General features: G+C 41.0%; 1 protein-coding gene across 2 annotated transcripts in view; it reads left to right on the plus strand.

Annotated features, from left to right (window-relative positions):
- skap1 (src kinase associated phosphoprotein 1) overlaps positions 1–19,619 on the plus strand; it is a 40,670-nt gene extending 21,051 nt beyond the window's left edge. For both annotated transcript variants that reach the window (XM_055043251.1, XM_055043252.1), the window contains exons 5-13: positions 14–94; positions 174–257; positions 340–464; positions 1,258–1,321; positions 3,347–3,547; positions 8,019–8,072; positions 8,185–8,294; positions 18,822–18,924; positions 19,270–19,619. In XM_055043251.1, coding sequence (XP_054899226.1) covers positions 14–94; positions 174–257; positions 340–464; positions 1,258–1,321; positions 3,347–3,547; positions 8,019–8,072; positions 8,185–8,294; positions 18,822–18,914 — 812 coding nt within the window. In that variant the 3' untranslated portion in view covers positions 18,915–18,924; positions 19,270–19,619. The remainder of the gene's footprint in view (positions 1–13; positions 95–173; positions 258–339; positions 465–1,257; positions 1,322–3,346; positions 3,548–8,018; positions 8,073–8,184; positions 8,295–18,821; positions 18,925–19,269) is intronic.
- Positions 19,620–19,944: the final 325 nt, after the last annotated feature.

Consider the following 19,944-nt stretch of genomic DNA (forward strand, 5'->3'; position numbering starts at 1 on the left):
CTTTTCATTGCAGATTTAGGTGACATCCCCCCAATTGGAGCCCAGGAACTTACCAACAACTTGAAACAGGGCTTCCTGGAGAAGAAACGAAAAGGTATAATAGAACCTCACCCATATCCTGCAAGTTATATTCCAATTACTCATGTTTGCTTATGAAAGCCTGCTTTCTTCAGATCACAGCTTCTTTGGCTCAGAGTGGCAGAAGAGATGGTGCGTCCTGAACCACTCCGTGTTTTACTACTTTGGGAGTGAAAAAGGTTTGCTAGTAGCTGTAGGAAACATTACAGCTGCACAAAGTGAATCAGATAACAGCCTACCATGTGTTCCGCCTCCCGACAGATAAACAGCAGAAAGGCTCATTTTATATCAGTGACTATAGTGTGCAGCTGTCGAGTAGCCTGAGAAAAGACTCCAAAAAAAACGCCTGCTTCGAGTTCACAGCTCCTGGTCGACGGGCCTTCCAGGTCGGTTCATATTATTCACCGTAGAGCTGTCTCGTTTTCAGTGATAACAGTTATTCATGTCATTGCAGCTCCTGCAGATAATTATACTCACATCTACAGAATCATTATATGAAAACAGCTGGAGGAAGCTAATAAGAATGTCATATATTTTTACATTATTTATTGCTATCATGAGACAGAGGTGGCAGATGAAGTTTCTGTCCGAGTATTGATGTTGTTTCCTTTTTTTCTGCAGAAGAGCTTTTGTTGTCTGCTATTTGTTTAGAAAGTCTGAAAAGACTTCAGATATCAATCAAAGTATGACTTAATATTTGTATTTTTAACTGTAATTTGAAGATATTTTTATGATAGCTGGCAGTCCATAAAAATGTAAAATCCATACAATTGCTTTTGCGGTTGACTTTATTTCAAATATATATATGCTGTATTCATCTATTATTTGCAAACTGTAGCTTATTTATTTTTATTTAGAAAACATTTAAATGAAAAAATGTCCATTGATTATTTTAATAATCATTACATCTTATTTAACAGATATTTGAGGGCAAATAAACACGTTTGAAATATTTGCTTTCCTTCAAATTTAACTTTCATTTCACTTCTCCTTATTATTATTCAATTTTTAAATATTTTACAAAATTCCTAAGCACTTTAATATCAATAAATTGTGTCCAAATCTTTTTGTCAAACGTTTGGGTAAAATGTCATGTTAATTTAACAATTAGCTGCAGATGGTTAGCTGCAGAGTTTAGATATGATTTTAAAGGCTGTATTATTTCCCCTCTCTTTGCAGTTCACTGCCAGCAGCCCTCAAGATGCCCGAGAGTGGGTGGACCAAATAAATTTTGTTCTGAAGGGTAAGACATCATCTCTTTGCATTTCTTTCCTGTAGCTTTGTTATGTGACGTCTCCTCTCCGTTTTGTTTTTTTCTACAACTTTTTACAGGTTGAAAAACCTCACAACATAAGGAAAATGCAATAATAATAATAACCACAATGGAATAAAATTTATTTTAGCTGACGTTTTAAAAGGTTGATAAGAAAATACATTTGAAGAAATATAAATAACATTTTTTTTCCCTCCATCTGAGTCGTTATTGTGTTTCCTCGGTGCAAAAAGGTCAGAAGTGCGTGGGAGCTCTTTATCATCTCTTTCTGGAAAACAGCCAATCTGTCACCAACTACACAACCAGACACATAAGTCCTGAATCCTCTCATTCCACTTGTCAACCCACAAAGTGATGTGCATCCTTGTGTGCATCCTTGTGTCCATGTAGTTTTCCTCCACTCCATTCAACTGCGCCTCCCATTATCCTCCTACCGAATTCCAGCTTACAGGAAATTGATTGGTAGATGTTCTGGTTATCCTCCAGTGACATTGATTTCTGCTTGGTTGCTGCTGCATGGTGGAGGACCTGATACCCTGTGTTGCAGCGGCCAGTCGCTTGCAATGAGACAGCTCCTCCATCTGAGCGAGCCCTCGCGTCTCCGGCTCTCTAAAATGGGCTCGGGCTGGCCTTCTGCGTGCGGGAAGTAACAGACACTCTGCAGTTTGTCTTACGTCCTCCAAGCATAGTTCTGCTTCACAGTCTCGTCCAGTGCAACGCATAAAGACAGTTGTTTATGGTTAAAACAAATGTAAAAACACACCAGCAGGCCGAGATTGTCAAAATATACTTGGATTTTTATGTTTTTATAATTGGAAACCTTTAAAGTGAAGCAGCAAAGATTGGTAATGAAGGCAAAAGCGACCACTGTGAATTTTCTGGTTCTTTTCTTGAGCTCCTGCAAAATGTACAAAAACTGCTTTTACATAGTCATACATGAGTGTTCTTTCTGTTTTTTTTTTAAACTAAATATATTTTATAAATCCCAGAATTTCTCAAAACTACCATTCAACAGTTTTAATGATTTAACCCCTTAAATGCCAGTTTAGTTGCTTCAACCTTTCCAAGTACCATTTTAACACTCTTTATATATAATCAAATACAGCACAACATGTTTCACTGATGTTAAAATGACTAGAGATGCACATCTCATCGATTAAGCATTAAAAGTTTTTAAGCACTTTTAACATGCTTAAATGATTATTAAATTATATCAGTATCATTTAATAATGACACTTATAGGTGGTAGGTGAAGAACTAAAAGAGAGAAATGTGATAAATAAATAAAATTAAACTGATAAAAACAGAATTAACAGCAACTTAAAATAAAAATATGTAACATAATATTATAGTGACAGTGAAATGATAAATAACATGATCAAAAACATTCATATTTGTCAATTCAGTAGTGCTAAAATAATAAGACAGACTGTAAATAGCTATTATATAAGTTGCTAAAAGCTGAAATTGAAATAAAATGAACTGAGATAATAACTGGCGATAAACATCACTTAAAAGCCAGACTGTATCTTTGTTTTGCATCCTCAAAAACATCCAAACTCAGCGTCTCTCAGGCTTCAGCTCATGACTGCAATCCAAAACAGACTCCTCGCTAAATATTTTGGTTCTCACTTTTAAGTACCAAAAGACGACCTGAGGAGTCTGTAGAACAAAACCAAATCTGATAAATATATTTGGCTAAGACTATTACGAGTAAAAATCAATTTTATGATAAATAGGAAGTCAGTGCTGAAAATATTCCATCGCTGTGATGAAAACTCACTGGCTGAGTTACACCTGGTCTATACTCATCGTTTCTCGCATCAGAAGTGCAGACAAGTGCATTATATAAAGGGGCGTATACTTATGTTTCAGCCAACCGTACACATCCGTTTTTTTATTGCAAAGCATTTTTTTAGCAACAGCAGGAAAAAGTTTCTTTCCTCTATCAAATGATATCTGCCGGGTTTAACGATGTTTCTCCTTTCCTCATAGATCTCAGCTCCAATATCATCCCGGTTGACGACGATGAGTATGAGGACGAGTACGATGACATTGAGGGCCTGGCCCAGGGTTCACCACTGATGGCGAACCCTGGGCCATCTGTGGCCCAGGGTTCACAGGTCATCAAGCAAATACGACGACAAGAGAAGTATGAGCCTGATGATGAAGACGACATCTATGAGGAACTGCCAGGTATGCCACCGCCTAACATAAATGAATTCAAACATCATGTGACCATCAGATCAGTTTAGTGCACTGAGTTCTTCATAGAATGGCTTTCCATGGGCGACCAGAGCAGGTGCCAGAGCAACACAAGGTATTGCATGCTGTGGTGTTAAGCAATACCTGCTACTTTACTCTAGAGCAGTGAATATGTGCTTTCTCTAGTTATTTTCAGCTGTGAGAAGAATGATTCTTATCCTCAAGATGCTGTGGGACTGTTTTTCAAGAGTTTTGCCCATTTAAATGAAAGGAGGAGTTTAAGGTTTCAACAAACAAGGACATTTTGGATAAACATGAGCCTTGGATGAGCCAGTTTGATGTGGAAGAGCTTGAGTGGTTTACACACAGTCCTGACTTTAACCTGAAAGAACACCTTTCGGATAAATTAAAACACAGACTGGATACCATTTCTTTTTGTCCAACATCAGTGTCTGACCTCACAAGCGTGCTGTTGAAAGAATAGTCAGAAATTCCTATAAGCATCTCAGAAGATCTACAGCTGCTGGAGTTGTATCACATTAAAGTTATGGACTAATAATGGGATGTCAATCAAGGTAAACTTTTGTACGAGACAAATACTTCTGACTCCATTAGGCAGAAATCAGATCCAGGATTGTAACCGTGGGACTTGCTATTAGCTGTAGCACTGCTAATTTTGCTGAATACAAATATTCGCCGTAGTTTTCACCAACTTTGAACGTTTTTTCTCCCAGTTTTGTCCCGAAAGAAAAGCAATTGACATTTAAGTTTATGTACTGAAGCAAGAAGAAAATACTGGAGAGAGGAAATGCAATTGTATCTTATTTTAGTTGTCTAGCAAGGTGGGAAGAATTGAAAGATTCAGTCTTCTGGAGCAGCTGGTGTGAATTATGATACAGTTAACATCCAGTACGTGGTGGTTATACATCCCCATGATCTGCAACTAGGAAATATTAACACTGGGAAAAAAGAAAATGTCAGATGGGTCACATTCAATGATATATGAATTTAAAATTTAATTTATTAAAGGCAAAATATCCAGATGCATAAATTATGACTACTTCTAGTTTGCATGTTAGCGAGATGGCCATTACTAAAGCTAATTTAAATTGTTTTGTCAGAGTAAAGACCGTAGTAGCGATAAAAATATTAGCAAAATAAATGTGGTGCATTTCGAGTTTGAAAAGTAGAAATACCATTTATTTACCGTGATTTGAGGCCTTTGAGAGTGATAATAAAACTGCAATAAACATGTAACACAGTTCGTTGTTACAACGTTACTCTTTTTAACTGCAGCAGCCATATTGTGGTTGTGTTGCTCAGAGACCTTTGACCTTATATTTCAGGAGCCTAATTTCTGGGAATGTTTGGGATAAAATAGTAAATTTCCACTTTGACGTAGAAATTTCTTATTCTAATTATTCAGTTGTCAAAACGGAAATGCACCTCTGGCTCTCTGCAAACTTAATTTGTCACGTTTAACTTCAAAATCTCAAGAAAGTTTCAAACTGAACATGATAAGCGAGCTACCTTTTGATGGAGTGCTTATTTCTGAACTATTGCCACTCATTCTTCAGTCATATTAAAAAGCTACTGTTCAGTGGGCGATTTGTAATTGCCTATTTAATAATGTGCCTTATAGTTGAAACAGCAGTTTGTGGCTGAATTTCCGATCATCAGTGATATGAGAACAGCATATGTTAAGACATTTTTACACCCAAAAACAATCAGTTAGATCTGGTTTAGACCTGCATCACAGATAATGCTGCTGTTGCTTATTTATGTTCCATGTAAATGGAAATTGACCAACATCCATTTTTTTTTTAGAAAGCAGTGGGGTGCCTCAGGTGTCTTCTTATTGCCACCCGAACTGATGTCTCATTTAAAATCAACGCTAATAAGCTCGACCGTGCTGCTGCAGGGCTGCTCAGGACAGCAGAAGATGTGAAATCCTCTTCCTCTTTATCTCGTGGTAGTTTGGAAATGCTCTGTCATAGAATGTCCAATTAGCTAATGTTGCCTGGCAACAAATAGCCTCCGGTTCAATCCACTAAGCAGAGTTTTGGGGGCTAGAATTGCCTAGCAACAGTGAGCAGAAAGAAAGGAAAAAGCGGCGTCTCAGAGGCCTTAAAATAGTCCTCAATGCCTCATAGTTCACAGAAGTTAGATTTCGAGTGACGGAAGAAGTCTGTGTTCGGCTTCGTTCTGAGACCGGGCTACAAGATCCCAAGAAGGACAAAAGAGGCGATCTGATCTTCTCAGCGTCGTCGTCCATCACTGTTCCTATTAAATAAGATACATCAAGATTCTGTTTCACTCAGTGAGTACATTACCTTTGCCAAAATCGCTGGTGAAAGGGAAATCGGTCTTCAAACTGTCACGCCGCCGTTCAAAGCCATCTGGGAAGAGGTAGAGACCCTGACCACAGATGGCATATCGAATGACGAGCTCTTTCGTTCACTTTCTCACCCCCAAAGCTTATCAATCACTCTGCTACACTCTGTGCTCAGCAACAGCTTTTACACAGTGATTACAGACCGGTAAATTATTAAAATCTCCACTAATCAGGGCTACAGATGAGCAGAGCTGATGGTAATAGATATATTCCTTTGCTAAATCAAAAGACAACAGCACCGGTGCATAAATTTACAAAGCAAGTGTCGTCATTTGTGCTCTTTCCTGAAAACTTGTTGAAATTAAATACCGAGAATTCTGCAAGACTGTATGCTTTAGGCAGATTGCAGGCTTCAAGTTCTGATGACTGATTTTATTGACTGGAAAATTTAATCACTTTAATGTGGAAACCATCAGGCTGTCGCAGCGGCTGCTCCGCCTGTGATGCCCCTCTTTCTGCCACTTGAGGACCGCTGGACAAATGTTTAGAAGCAAAGCAAACCAAATTAAAACGACTCTTCAGGGTGGAAAAAGAAGATGGTGACTCTCTGCATCCAGAGACACAAACTGAACTCGCATCCAGAAATATTTATGTGTGTGCGTGTGTGCTTGATCTCTGCTTCTCTTCCTGGAACGGAGAGGTGCTGGTCGTGCTGGAAGGCGGATAGTGTTGCTGCGTTGTGGCTTCGCTGTCAGCCCTCTTCTGTGCACGACGGATGTGGGAGTCAGTGGCAGGCGGATCACTGTGTCACAGAGCAGACCAGCGGGTGCCACGCCCCGCAGGCACACAAACCTCCGCCTCTTCGTGACTTCAAAACCGCTTCTGCTTCTTTTGCGTTTCTGCGCAGTTCTGATCCTGGACGAGGAAGAAGATCCATTATAGATTTGCTAAGGATTTCATTTTGACCAGCATTTTTTCCTTCTGTGATTTTAATTTGTCCTCATCATAATGATCAATTATATGTATAATCATAATTATCATTGCAGAATAATATACGCAGTTATCCTGTTTATGTTTCCAGCTTTTGGTTTTATGGTATTTTACAGTTTTCCATCCCTCACTCTTGTTCTGATCCTTTCTAAAAGATTCACAAGACAAATATTTTCTTATTTTTGCCCTAGTAGTATAGAAGACAGTCAGAGTGATAAATAAACATATATATATATATATATATATATATATATATATATATATATATATATATATATATATATATATATTATATATATATATATATATATATATATATATATATATATATATAATCATATATATAGTGATTGCAACATCAGGAAAAAGGAGCATGAGAAACTGGAGAAATACCAGGGCCTCAGGGAAGAACTGGAGAGGGCCTGGAAGGTGAAGACCACAGTGGTGCCTGTGGTCATCGGGGCCCTCGGGGCAGTAACCCCCAAACTGGAGCAGTGGCTACAACAGATCCCAGGAACAACATCAGACATCTCAGTCCAGAAATGTGCAGTCCTTGGCACAGCCAAGATACTGCGCAGAACCCTCAAGCTCCCAGGCCTCTGGTAGAGGACCCGAGCTCAGAGGATAAGAACCACCCGCGGTGGGTGAGAAGGGATTTTTTTTTTTTTATATATATAGACACAAACACACACACACACACACACACACACACACACACACACACACACACACACACACACACACAGACACACACACACACACACACACACACACACACACACACACACACACACACACACACACACACACACACACAATACATATATACAGAAAACAGTCGGATGTAGTGATCAGACATTTCCTGGCCAATACAGGATTTTTTTCTGACTCTCCTCTTGCAGCAGGAACATTGATAGAGGGAGAAGTTTTGAGGCTTAAAAAGAGTTGTTATTCCCAATAACACTTCACAGGAGATTCTTTTTTTTTTTTACCTTTATTTGATTTATTACTAAACTCCAGGGTGCACCTGCTGTTGATCCAGTTTCTTAAACCCTAAAGTGTTGTTTCTTCTTTATTTATGTAAATTATGTACTATTAGAAATGTCATACAATAATCAATGTATTTTGTGTCTTTAGAGGAAGATCTTCAAGAACAAGTGGAAGAGACTGCTGAGAAGAACAACCAGTCAGGTGAGAATTAAATTTTGAAGATTTCCAAATCAATAACAGAAAGTAGCCGTTTCCCAGAGGTTAAAGCTTTTTGCCTCGTTTGAGTGAATTTGTGCGCTGTGTTTCCTTCCAGCCATGTCATCAGAATATGCTAACTACTACCAGGGTTTGTGGGACTGCCAGGCCGACGAGACGGATGAGCTGGATTTTAAGAGAGGGGATCTCATCTATGTCATTAGCAAGGTGGGAGGAAGCGGTTACTTCAACTTCCCTCTGGTTTCTGGACTTTCTTCTAATTTGTCGTTGTGATCTTGATGACAGCCGCTTTTTATTTCTAATGAAAGAAAATTCCCAGAGTGCTCCCTCTGACTTGTTGATCAGCCGTCCCAAATGAGATGCTGATAAAATAAACACACACACACACAAAAACTGTGTAATTATTTAAGGGTTAAACAACATCAGCTCTGGTGATCGCCTCGCGAACATGCTGATATCCCCAACATCTAAATACCCTCCGTTAGCGAGAGCTCACATCTCGCCGCAGCACAGAAGCGCCGACAGCTGCATCGTCTATTCCCGGGCCGCCGGGGTGAAGTGCCATTCGGATGCTGCGTAATGGTGCTGTTGTTCATTACGGAGCCTCTATCGCCGGGGTTAATTGAGCAGGCAGCCATGCGAGGGTCTTCCTTTCTGTTTGATGTAAACTGCAGGTGAAAGCCATCCTGCATCTCAGCTCTTTTCTCCCAATCTGTTTCCTCGTGTTATATGGGCGCCGCGCAGCTACATGCAGAGTATTACCAGTGAAAAGACATCCTACTGGAAATCAATGGCTTGTAATTTGGGCACTTCTCCTCCTCTGCGGAGTGGGACTTGTTCCCAGATTGTTGCGATTGGTCGATTTCAAATTGAATCATCGTGCTATGTGTTTAGACCAAATCATATGAGGAGGGGAGGCAAGATGAAGGAAGAGGCTTATAATTATGTAATTGTTATTTTTGCTGTACTTTAATTATTTACAGTAGAATAAAAGAGGAAAATATTTTGTATTTGTTCCTGATAAAGACACATAAAGCTTTGAGTCTTTATCACGAAGCTTCTCCTTTAAAGCTCCCTTTACAGGAGAGGGAAGTAAACATCCCCCTCAAACATTTTCAGATTTTGTCAAATAGAGTTTTGGAGTGGAAAGAGAAAATTATTTATTGCTTGCCACATTTTGGAGTGTGGTGAGCCAAGCCTCTAAACTTTTAACACGCCGAAGCATCAAATTACCTTCAGAAATTACTAAATTAGTAATAAGATTCATGCTGCAAATCATAGCCTTTAAAGATTGGTGCGTGTTTGTGTTCATCCTCCTGACTCATCATTTTGCAGAACAGCTTTTCTATGCAGTCTCAGCTGCAGGTCTTTGGTCTCTGCCAGCTGTGCACATGTGCAGACTGAAATTTGTCCCATTCTTCTTTGTAAAACAGATCAATCTCTGCCAGACAAGAGGGACCGCATCTTTGAACAGTAATTTTTGAGCCTTGTCACAGATTTTTGTTTGTATTTAGGTTTGGAATTAGACCACTGTCTCTCTCTAGCTGTTTGTTTACGCTCTTTGTCCTGCTAGAAGGTGAAGATTGTCCTGTATTTACCTCCATCCTGTATTTACCTCCAGCTGGAGAAAAATATCCCTAGAGGATGTTCTGCCACCGGCATGTTACGCCATTCGCATCATGTGTTCAGGATGCCAGTGTTCCTCCACATATAGAGCTTCAGAGCACCTTCTTCAAGATGTGCTGAGATTCCGACATGATTTGCAGCAAGAAAAGAGGACCGAATACAAATTCACACCACACTTTTCAGACTTTTATTGGGGGGAAAAAAACAAAACTTTTTTTTCCCCAGTTTGTGTTGCTCTTCACCAGGAGAGTCAAACTCATTTTCATTTTGGAGCTGATTAAGATAATAAATGTTTTGATAAAACTACCTATTAAATTAAAGCTTTATCTGTATTCGATGGGTACATCTTACAATAAATAGTATTAACTTCACATTGATAATTCTGGTAATTTGGGACTGTACAAATAAAAGCTGATTTGATTCGACTGATAAAATCATGAGTTCTATTGATGTGGCCTTCTAGAGTCTTGAGGGTCACACCAATAGCTACGGCGGGCCGGATTTGGGCCACGGGCCTTGAGTTTGACACCTGTGGTCTAAACCATAAAATGCCAGTGGAAAACATTAACATCTGTGGTTGTGACTTGCCAAAACGTAGAAGTTCAAAGGGTGTAAAAACTTTTGCGAAGCATTTCTCTTGGCCGTGCTCTGAGTGCTACGGAGCCGATCTCCTCCGTCTGCGTGTTTCGGGTGATTTGGGGGAAAAATGTCAAAGCGGCTGTCTTCATTTTTCACATAATGCTGGCAAAAGCAGGAAAACTTGAAGGTAACAAAAGGGGAGCTGGCTCTGCAGTACGGAGTCGCCCCACATCGCCTGAGCTCTGCTCCCTGGATTATATTTCACCATGTAGATTCTGTTACTGCGTCACTGAGGGGCTTAAAAGAAAACTACGGCATCCAAGTTGGAAGCGAGGGCTGTTTGTTTTATCTCCTAATCTTAATGACACAGATCACTCTTGTTTTGTCAGGCTGGAAGATAAAAGTCATAACATGGTTACAAGCTACAGCACTCTGACTGTCTTCTAATAGATTTAAAGTGCGATTGTAAATTATATCGATGAGATTTCCGAATGCTTGGCTTTGCTAGAGAACACGACTCAACCCGTGTCCCGTTTTGCGTTCTAATAGCGCCGCGATGCCCTCATGAATTGTATTATTTGGATTATTGCCTGTAATCGGCTGTTTTGTTTTAATGAGGCCTCGGGGAGGGCTTCCCTGCGTCTCTACACACAGACCCTCGCTGTTGTTGGGCTTTACAGGGGAGGGATTCCTGGGATCCCTGACCTCGGTGAGTAAAATACGGGCCCTTGGCTAGAACTCAAGCTTGTCGTTTAACCGGCGGGACCCAGACACACGAAATGGCCGTAATAAAACCAGGGCCCATAAATTCTCTTGGAGGGTGGGAGGCCTGCTTGTCTCTGCTGTTATGTCAACACTGACCATAATTACAGGGTAATAAGGACACGCTCTAAGTGCTAAATCAATGGTGCTAACAAACTGTTATTTTTAAAGCTAGCATGTGATTGACTGCTGAAGTGCAGAGTGGGGTAGCCACGGGCGGGGTGTCATATGGCTGTGAACTGAGGAGGACATGCCGATTGTATAAAAGGCCCTCATCCATCATTATTGATCCCTCGCTTACTGTAAAGTGGGGGCATTTTTACTGTATTTGTGTTTTTTTTCCCCTCCCCTGTGTATTGCTGCGTGCGCACACATCGCTGACAAAGTAAATAAATTAGGAACCTCACAACTCATATGAATCCCATTAGTTCGAGGGAATTAATCTCGTAGCGTGAATCTTTCGATGATGTCTAACACGCCTTCTGCAGAGCTCGATGGGGATGTTCAGCCTGCTGATACATGAGGTGGTAACACACCGTAAAATTCATCTTTTTTTTTTTTTCTGCAGCACTTTCTTAAAGCTTGCATTTTTCCTAATGCATTTCCTGGCCAATGTAGGTTTTATAAATGCAGTTAACATGGCATGAAATATTAGTTTTCCCACAAACAGGAAGACAGATGCTGTCCGTCGCTAATCTGTGCTCTTCCAGATTCTCATCAATTAGATTTTTTTTGCCTTTTCCTTAAGAATCATAAGCTAGATTTTATGGAGCATCAGCACTCTCCTCTTCAGTTTACTTGTTTCCCATTTAGGCTCAAATACATTTTTTAAATTTAGCTAAAGTGTCTTAGAGGCTGTGCACTTCAAATCTTAAGTATGGACAAGTTGGCAAAGTTTCCCCCAAGTTTTCTGTTTGTCCAAAACATTGTGCTTAAGCCGACTTGTAATTTGGCAGTGTGGTCAAGGTCACTGTCCATTTGGACCAGGCTGTGTCCAACCTCCAAGTTTGTGTCTGATTACTTCAGATGTTTCAATGTTTCTACGCATTTCCACTTACGACGGCATGAGCAGTTCAGCAGTTGCTCCTGCATGGATTTATTTTGAATTTTGTCTGAAGATCCAGCATGCCCCTGGGCAGTCAATGTGTGTCTGTATCCCAATAATCTTCTGCACTGTAAGTTTAGATGTAGCTGGAAATGATTCGCCAGTCTCAAAAATGCCTAAGCCTGTTTAGACTTGTGCCAGAATGAGATTCTCACAACATGATAGGCATGTGTAAACATGCCATGCTCTTCCAATATAATGGCATTACCATAAAAAAATAAATTAAGAAAGAAAATAAACAGTTCTTTCAGATGTTAAAAAAGATAAATATATAAATATGGGATTGTCATGGTTATTGTAGTGATATCCATAATATGCGTTGATTTTGATAAATGTAGGAAAAACACCTGTTCAGCAGAGCTATGTTCAATAAGCTTTATTGTGAATTAAATAAAGGCATCAGAGATTATAAACTGTGTTTTAATGAATTTGTATTTATTGTAGGATAATTCAGTCTGAGGTTTTTATGCCCCAAAATTTATGAAATAGCCCTTTACTGCATTGCCGATACTGATATTTGATGATTTGTGAAATATTAAGATAATAAAGCTCAAGGAGGTAAATCTTTTGTACTGTTGGAAACAAAGGCATTTGATTCTAGAAAAGTATGAAATTGTCCAGTGAAAGGTTTACAGGAAACCCAGCTGTACTCTTTTTTTATTTTCTTCAACAGCTGGATTTTTACTGCATGAAGTGATAAAGTCATAATTATGATTTTTCTGTATGAAGCATATTGCCTGCCCTTTTCTCCATCCTGGCCTGTATTGGCCCTGTTACCAGATTTCCCTGCAGTTTCTCTCTCTTAATTTTGCTCCACCTCGTGTGTATCGGACCGGTCCGGCACTGGACCAGGAGGTACGTCCCGCATTCTTGCCCTCTAATTTATGTATCCCTAATCAAAAGACCGCAGCTCTACAGGTCAGCTGTCACATTCCTGTATTCCCACAGGCACTCATGGGGAACGGCAGGATGGAGTGGGAAGAGATTTATGGCACAAACCCAGTCCAGGGTCCTTAAAACTCTGGCAGGCGTTGCTTCCACCTCTCCCCTCGTCCTCCCTTCTCGCTTCCCTCACTCCCGTTCCTCCTCCCAAGCAGAATCAGGAGAGCGCGAGCGAAGGCTGCGGGCTCAGCCAATCCGATGTGAGCTCCCAAAGCAGAGCGTCACCTCTGATTTGACACAAACTTACCGCTGGACGGAGATTGTGAGAACGTGGATACCACTGACACCTTGTGGTGAATTCAAGCAGACCTGTCATGAGTCAACGTCTTCAGAAGATTTTAATTCTAATGAGAATTTATATATATATAACTATATATATATAGATTTATATATACATCTTCTGTTAGTATTGCGTGAAACTGTCTCCTTTCAGGACTTTTTAAATGTCTTATAAGAAACTCGTTTTCCTGTCTGCTCTAAAAGAGGAAAAGTGGGCAAACAATCAGATGGGAAGAGTCAAGCAACAGAGACAAAGAGTGTGTAAAGAGGGTTTTTTGGGGGGGTCCTCCTTTCTTTAGTGTGAACTCTTGTCACACACCAATTTAAAGACCCCAAGCTGCTTTTGTGGCCATAGACACCGAGTCACTATAGACAGGGAAGACATCCTATTTACCACCCAAAGTAGCAGGGGGCGAGTCTGGGGTCCGGGGTCATGCAGGAGGCAGCGGTCATCCCCCGGTCAACTACAGTAGGTCATTATTCAGCCCAAGCCAATAGCCCCGAACCGCGTCTGAGCAGCCCACCCCCCAATCCATTCCGCTTAATTATTATAAATGAGGGGCGGCATAAACAGCCATCATTACAGACACTCAGTGGCATACACAAATCCACTTTAAATTGCTATTAAGTTAGGAAGCGATCTGTAATCCCAGGCGTGCGTTAGAACGGAGCAAGCAGGCTTTTCTTTTTATTAAATCTCATCGTCCCTGAGATATTTTCAAGTGTTCTCGCGCTCTGTCACGTTTCCAATTTGGAGCCAATTCGTTGATTTAATTAAAAGCCCACTTGGAAAAACGGACACTAAGTAGCCATTCCCATCTCTGGCTACGCGCGGCTATCGTCTGTGTTTTATTTATTTTTTTGGTTTATTCTTTTTTGTTTACATAAATTCAGGAAAGGCTGAACGGGGGAAACTTTCCGCTGAAAACTTTAACTTCAGCGTGTGTTCGATCCACTTTTTGCATTATCCCTTGATCCAATAGCTGGAATTTTTTACATTTGAAAAAAATTATGTCTTTTCCTTGAGCTATTTTCTTCACTGTATCAGCTCCTTGACATGGCTTCCTTTACAACACTTTAAAAAAAATACTGACACTCCTCAACCTTCTTCACTTCAGTCTGTTTTTCCCAATTTCATGTGAGACAGAAATATTTCAACATTCTTCTTTGCAAGAAAGCACCACCTTAGTCAGATTGCATGCATAGCATCCGTGAACGTCGGTTTTGAAGTCTTTCCGCACGCTAAGCTCATAAATGTACTTTGTTTGAACTGTCCTACATTTAGCTCTGACTGAATGTGTATTGTCATCCTACTCTCCAGCCAGGAGGCTTTTGCAGCCTCTAACAGGTGGTTTGCACCTGTTTGAGATTCAAAGCTCCCACCTGATCTTTCAAGCCCCTGCAGATTTGCCTTGGACCTTTTGGCTGCTTCCCTGATGAATACTCGCCTTGTCTGGTCTGATAAATCACGTGGACAGACATGTCTTGTTAGTTCTGCAGCCCCTCGATGTTAAGATGACGAATCGAACAGAGCTCTGAGATGTTCAAAGCTTGGAATAGTGTTCTGTAACCTAACCCTGTTTAAAGCTTCTGCACAGCTTCCTAACCTGCCTCTGCTTGTTTTTCTGATGCTAAGGATGAGCAATATGAAATTAAGGTTTTATCAGAATACATTCTGCTACTATTGTGATAACTCTATAAGTGATGATTAGAGTTAATCATTACTTCTTTGTCACATTAGTAATAGCCCCCAAAATACCAATGCTTCTCTTCAAACACTTTGCTATTTGTAATTCGCGTCTTTAGGACACCTAAAGGTCCCGTAAAGAACTGTGATTACACTGAAAATCTGAACCGCATTTAGTCATAATTTCAAGTTCATTGAGATTTATTTATTGATGATTTCATTGAACAAACAGTGGAAAAAAACAGTAAAACTAATAATCCCAATACAGACAGATTTGGGGATGTGAAACATTAACTTACATTTTTTATGACAACAGTAAATCTAAATTATTATCATAAAAAATATATCACTATCAATGATAAACAATGCAGTAAGTGAATGTCCCTATCGTTCTCAAACAAATCTCCTTCTCAGAACTCCTGGGTTTATACTGAGATTAAATTAGAATCATTTGTCCTCTTTTTCTTTATTTCTTAGCATTTTATTCAAGGGTATTAATGTCAAATGGGTAAAAATACAAATACATGTGAGAGTTTGTGCACTTCTTTTGAAAAAAGAAAAAATACAATCATGAATCATTTTCAAACCACTTTAATTATGCTCTGCACTGACTTGGTCTGCCATATAAAATCACAAAATTCGATGAGGTTTGTCGTCGTAACTGGAACAAATCAGAAAAATGTCAAAAGGTATGAATATTTTTTGGCCGGTTTTGTGGCTCAAAACACATCCTGAAAAATGATTGAGTCTGTCCCCCAGTTTCTGGCGTTATGAAGTGTGTCTGTGCAAGCAGTGAGGCGGCTTCTGGATGCTGCAGAGACCTGCAGTGCATCTGGTGAGCGTGCGCTGAGACGATAGAGGAGACGGGATTGAAAACAAACAAGGAGAGGATGGAGGCAGAAAGGCTGCTGCAGGAGAGATGGGAAAAGAGAGAGAGAGAGAACGGGAGCAGGAGGAAAAGATGGAGGGGGCTGGAAATGTGGAAGGAGGGAGAGATTGTAACAAGCAGGCGGCGGGTTCAGCGGCAGGGCAATGAGAGACTTCCTGGGCTCCATCACGCCCAAGGCCTGCCTCAGTCAGCTGGTGGCCGAGCAGAGATGCCTCATGTGTCAGGCTTATTAGCACTCCCCCTAGTTTGTATGCATTTGGGATTACATGCAAGTGGGTGTGTTTCCACCAGGAGAAGGTTAGTGTGTGTGAGAGCGAGAGAGAAAAAAAAAAAAAAGAAAGGGAAAGAGAGAGGACTGATGTTTAGGGATTTTTAAATGGAAAAAAATGTGGATGATCAGAAGAGCAGGTTTTTGTTTTGCTGCATAATGGTGGCGTGACACCTGCCTCGCCCGACCAAACCTCCTCTCACCTTCTCCCCGCTCCCGAGTCGGGAAGCTGTCAGTCTGCCCTCCGCTCGCGCGCCGTGAGCGATGGGCCTATCAGGAATGCCGCCATTAGCCAGCCCCCTGAGTGGTAAATAAACGATCGCGCCGGTACACTGCAGGTGTTGTCATAGCAACCCACTCTCCATTGCCGGCCCCGCCCACGTTCACTCCGAGCGGCGGAGGAGTCACCGGGAGGTCAGCGAGTCGACGCGCGGCCGCCGCCACGACACGGCGCTGTTCGACCCCCTCGCATCCCCCTCTCCCCCTTCGCCTCTTCCTGTTCCCTCAATGCTGCCAAATACGCCCCAAAACACAGACACCCCAATCCGTCTCACGCTAGCGCTCCCAAACTTCTTCAGCTCGTTTCGTTTCCAGATCCAAAATAACCCCAGACGCGGGTAGCGGCGGCAGAAGGACGCCATGAGAAAGGGGAGACTGTTTTTAAGTCATTTGGGTAATTCACTCTCCACAGCTTTTTTGGAATGTCCCTATTACAGCAGGTGTACTCTGGATGAACCCATTTCAAGTACGGGGAAGATGGACTCGGCACGCCTGACAGACTCCCGCCGCCATCGGCGCCCACTCTGCGATGCGGCAGTTGTATTAAAATGGCGGCGTTGATAATCCAAAAGACCTTTCTCGGGGAGAATTTGAGACCGGCTGCACAGATGGGCGGCGGAGATAAATAAAACTCTCTGTCACTACGGTTGGTGGAATAGTGCTGCGACGCCCCCAAGGGAGAGCAGAACTGTTTTGCTCCTCTCACTCTGATATGCCTCCACCCCACCCCCGTCCGTCTGTTTCCCTGCTTCTCCCGCTCCTTTCCAACAGGAGCCATGGCCAGCTTTCCAGACTTTCCCTCTCTTAAGTCTTGTGGGAAGCATAAAAGCCCCATTTCAGCCAAACTTTGTCCCTTCGTTAGGAACAGAGACACACTGAGGGCGGCCCAGCACACCCTGACGTCCCGGTCAGAGCTGAAAGCGATGAGGCCTGGGTGGACAATCTACTTATGTCTGTTTGTGCTCTAAAGACTCCAGAGTCTCGCGGTTTGTCACCGCCTGAACGGTTCATCCATCCTTGCTGTCCAGGAAGCGCTCATTAGCTGCAGGCCTCATTCCTCTGGCTGCAGAGAGGTGTCAAGTCCCGCAGATCGCCTAAACCTCTGACACGGAGCGCTCCGTCATGTCAGAGTCTGTTTGTGCTTCTGCGAGTGGAAGCAGAGCCATCGAATGTTCACCGACCGACACCGATACGTTCTCATCTTCGTGTTTCGTCTCCCGCAGCCAGTTTCAATCCGCCTGAGAGCAGACGGACGATGGGCCGGCCGCTCCCCGCCTCTGCCCCGAGTTCAGGTCCGACTGCTTTGATCAGATGATCAAAGGTGATCAATAAATCTCAAGGACGTTTCTGTTAACAACTCTGGTTGTTCATGGACCCTTAAATTATTTCATTTATTTGATATTTTCAAATGCATTTTTATTTAATATTTAATGCCTCCACCTGCCTTCAGTTGGAAATACTTTTAATATTTTTTGACAAAAACTTTGTTGCATCAAGTCAAACTGAATTGAAAAATATCTTAAATATTTGCAACTTATGTAGAATTTTATGTTTTCACTTAAACATTTTTTTCTTCTATTAAAATGTATTACTTATTAAATTTCACAAATTCACTTAAATTATAAATCCTTGGATTAAATATTCAATTAATTACATTTTTCTTTTCTTTTTTTCTATCAATGTGGAAAAAGAAAATATTTCCTAAAATGTTCATTTGCCGCATTGTATTTTAATTTAATATACATTTTTAATTATTTAGTTATTATTTTTTTTCTGTTTGTAGATAAAACTTCAAGTTTGACTGTTTTGCTTTGTTTTATTTTCAAAAAGACACATCAAGTCTTTCCAGGGAAAACGTCTCGACTTAATTAGTCTGGTGAAAGGAGGCCAGCTGTGTTTATGGCTTTTGAGCTGTTAAAAAAAAAAAGCTGTTTTATTTTAGACTCTTACTATCCTGATTGCCTTGTTTACTGTTTTGCCCAGTTTTTAATGAAAACCCCTCCAGGCTAATGAGCCCCAGTGTGTATTAAAATATTGTGAACGGCTGTTTGTGGGATGGGATGCAGTTTCTTGCTTGTCCTTCGCTTGTAATTGACTTCATGCAGAAGGAAAACAATCTCAGCCTCATAGTTTTTGCGGTTTCAAGGCCCGTTTTAATTTCCTCGACCTCGCACGCGCAGCGTAATTGGGGATCAAATCATGCAAACGGCTTCTGAAATTGGGCGAAAATTATCGATATTTGTGCTCGGAATTTATTTTTGTTTGCTATTCCCGGACGCCCTTTGAGATTTCATTATTCGTTCCCTTCTTGTGCTCAGGAGTACAACATCCACGGCTGGTGGGTCGGTGAACTGAACGGCACCGTGGGCATCGTCCCCAAGGACTTCCTGCAGCCCGCCTACATCCTCTGAGATCCAACAGGTACCCAGGCACTCTCTTATCATGAGCATTATGGACCATTACAGTGGCCTAATACACAGAAACAGTTCCCCTGGTACTCATCCAGATTGCCACCGAGGTATATTCAGTCGTTGACCTGCCGTTTATGGCATCTGCTGGCTGGGACAAGTACTGCACAAGGCAATCGGAGAGCCGTAATGGCCAGTGCTTGTGAATAAATATGTGCGACGAAAGCCTGATTACAGCGACGGTTGTCCTATTTAAGAAAATGATTTTGTTAGATAGGCGCAGCTTAAAATGGACTCTGAATTATTAATGCGTGTTTTACTGATTTCTTTCAAATTTATTTTTCCGTTTCCTCCACAGCGCGCTCTCTTCGACACATCCAGGCGTGACTCCACCGACGGATACGGACACAATTTCTTTCCCGCTTTTCATCATGTAGATCCTGCGTGTTTGTGCAGGATCTACTGTCCACCGTAGATCACATTTATGTGATGTGGAAACTAGAACTGTCATTCTAGACGTATTCATCCAGAAATGAGCGATGCACACTGAAAGTCACTGTTTACGTAAGCTGGTATTTTTGTCAAATATCAGAATAAGCAACATATGTAACCATACGGCCTTTAGATATTTTGATTTCTTAACTTTTAACATTAAAGAGTTATGTGCATGTTAAATACTATTAATAAATCATCAAATGAAAATACTCACATTTGGGTTTTCTTTGTTTTCATTCACATTCAATTTAGGCCATAAGGTGGCAGCACTGTTCTGATAATTAAAATCCAGGAGAAGGGCAATCTTGGAAAAAAAAAAAAAATTATATATATATATATATATATATATATATATATATATATATATATATATATATATATATATATATATAATGTAGTATTTATTATCTACATAATGGAGAAACGTCTGACATTTCAAATTGGGTTTCGATTTATCTCACGTCTGAATCCAGTGATGGAACATTTAGCAGAATGAGTACAGTGTGGAATAAAACACTTTCCCACATCAGGTCTTCTA

This window comes from Poeciliopsis prolifica, unplaced genomic scaffold (assembly GCF_027474105.1).
Source record: "Poeciliopsis prolifica strain line A6 unplaced genomic scaffold, Auburn_PproV2 SCAFFOLD018, whole genome shotgun sequence".
In the NCBI taxonomy this organism is placed as follows: Eukaryota; Metazoa; Chordata; class Actinopteri; order Cyprinodontiformes; family Poeciliidae; genus Poeciliopsis; species Poeciliopsis prolifica.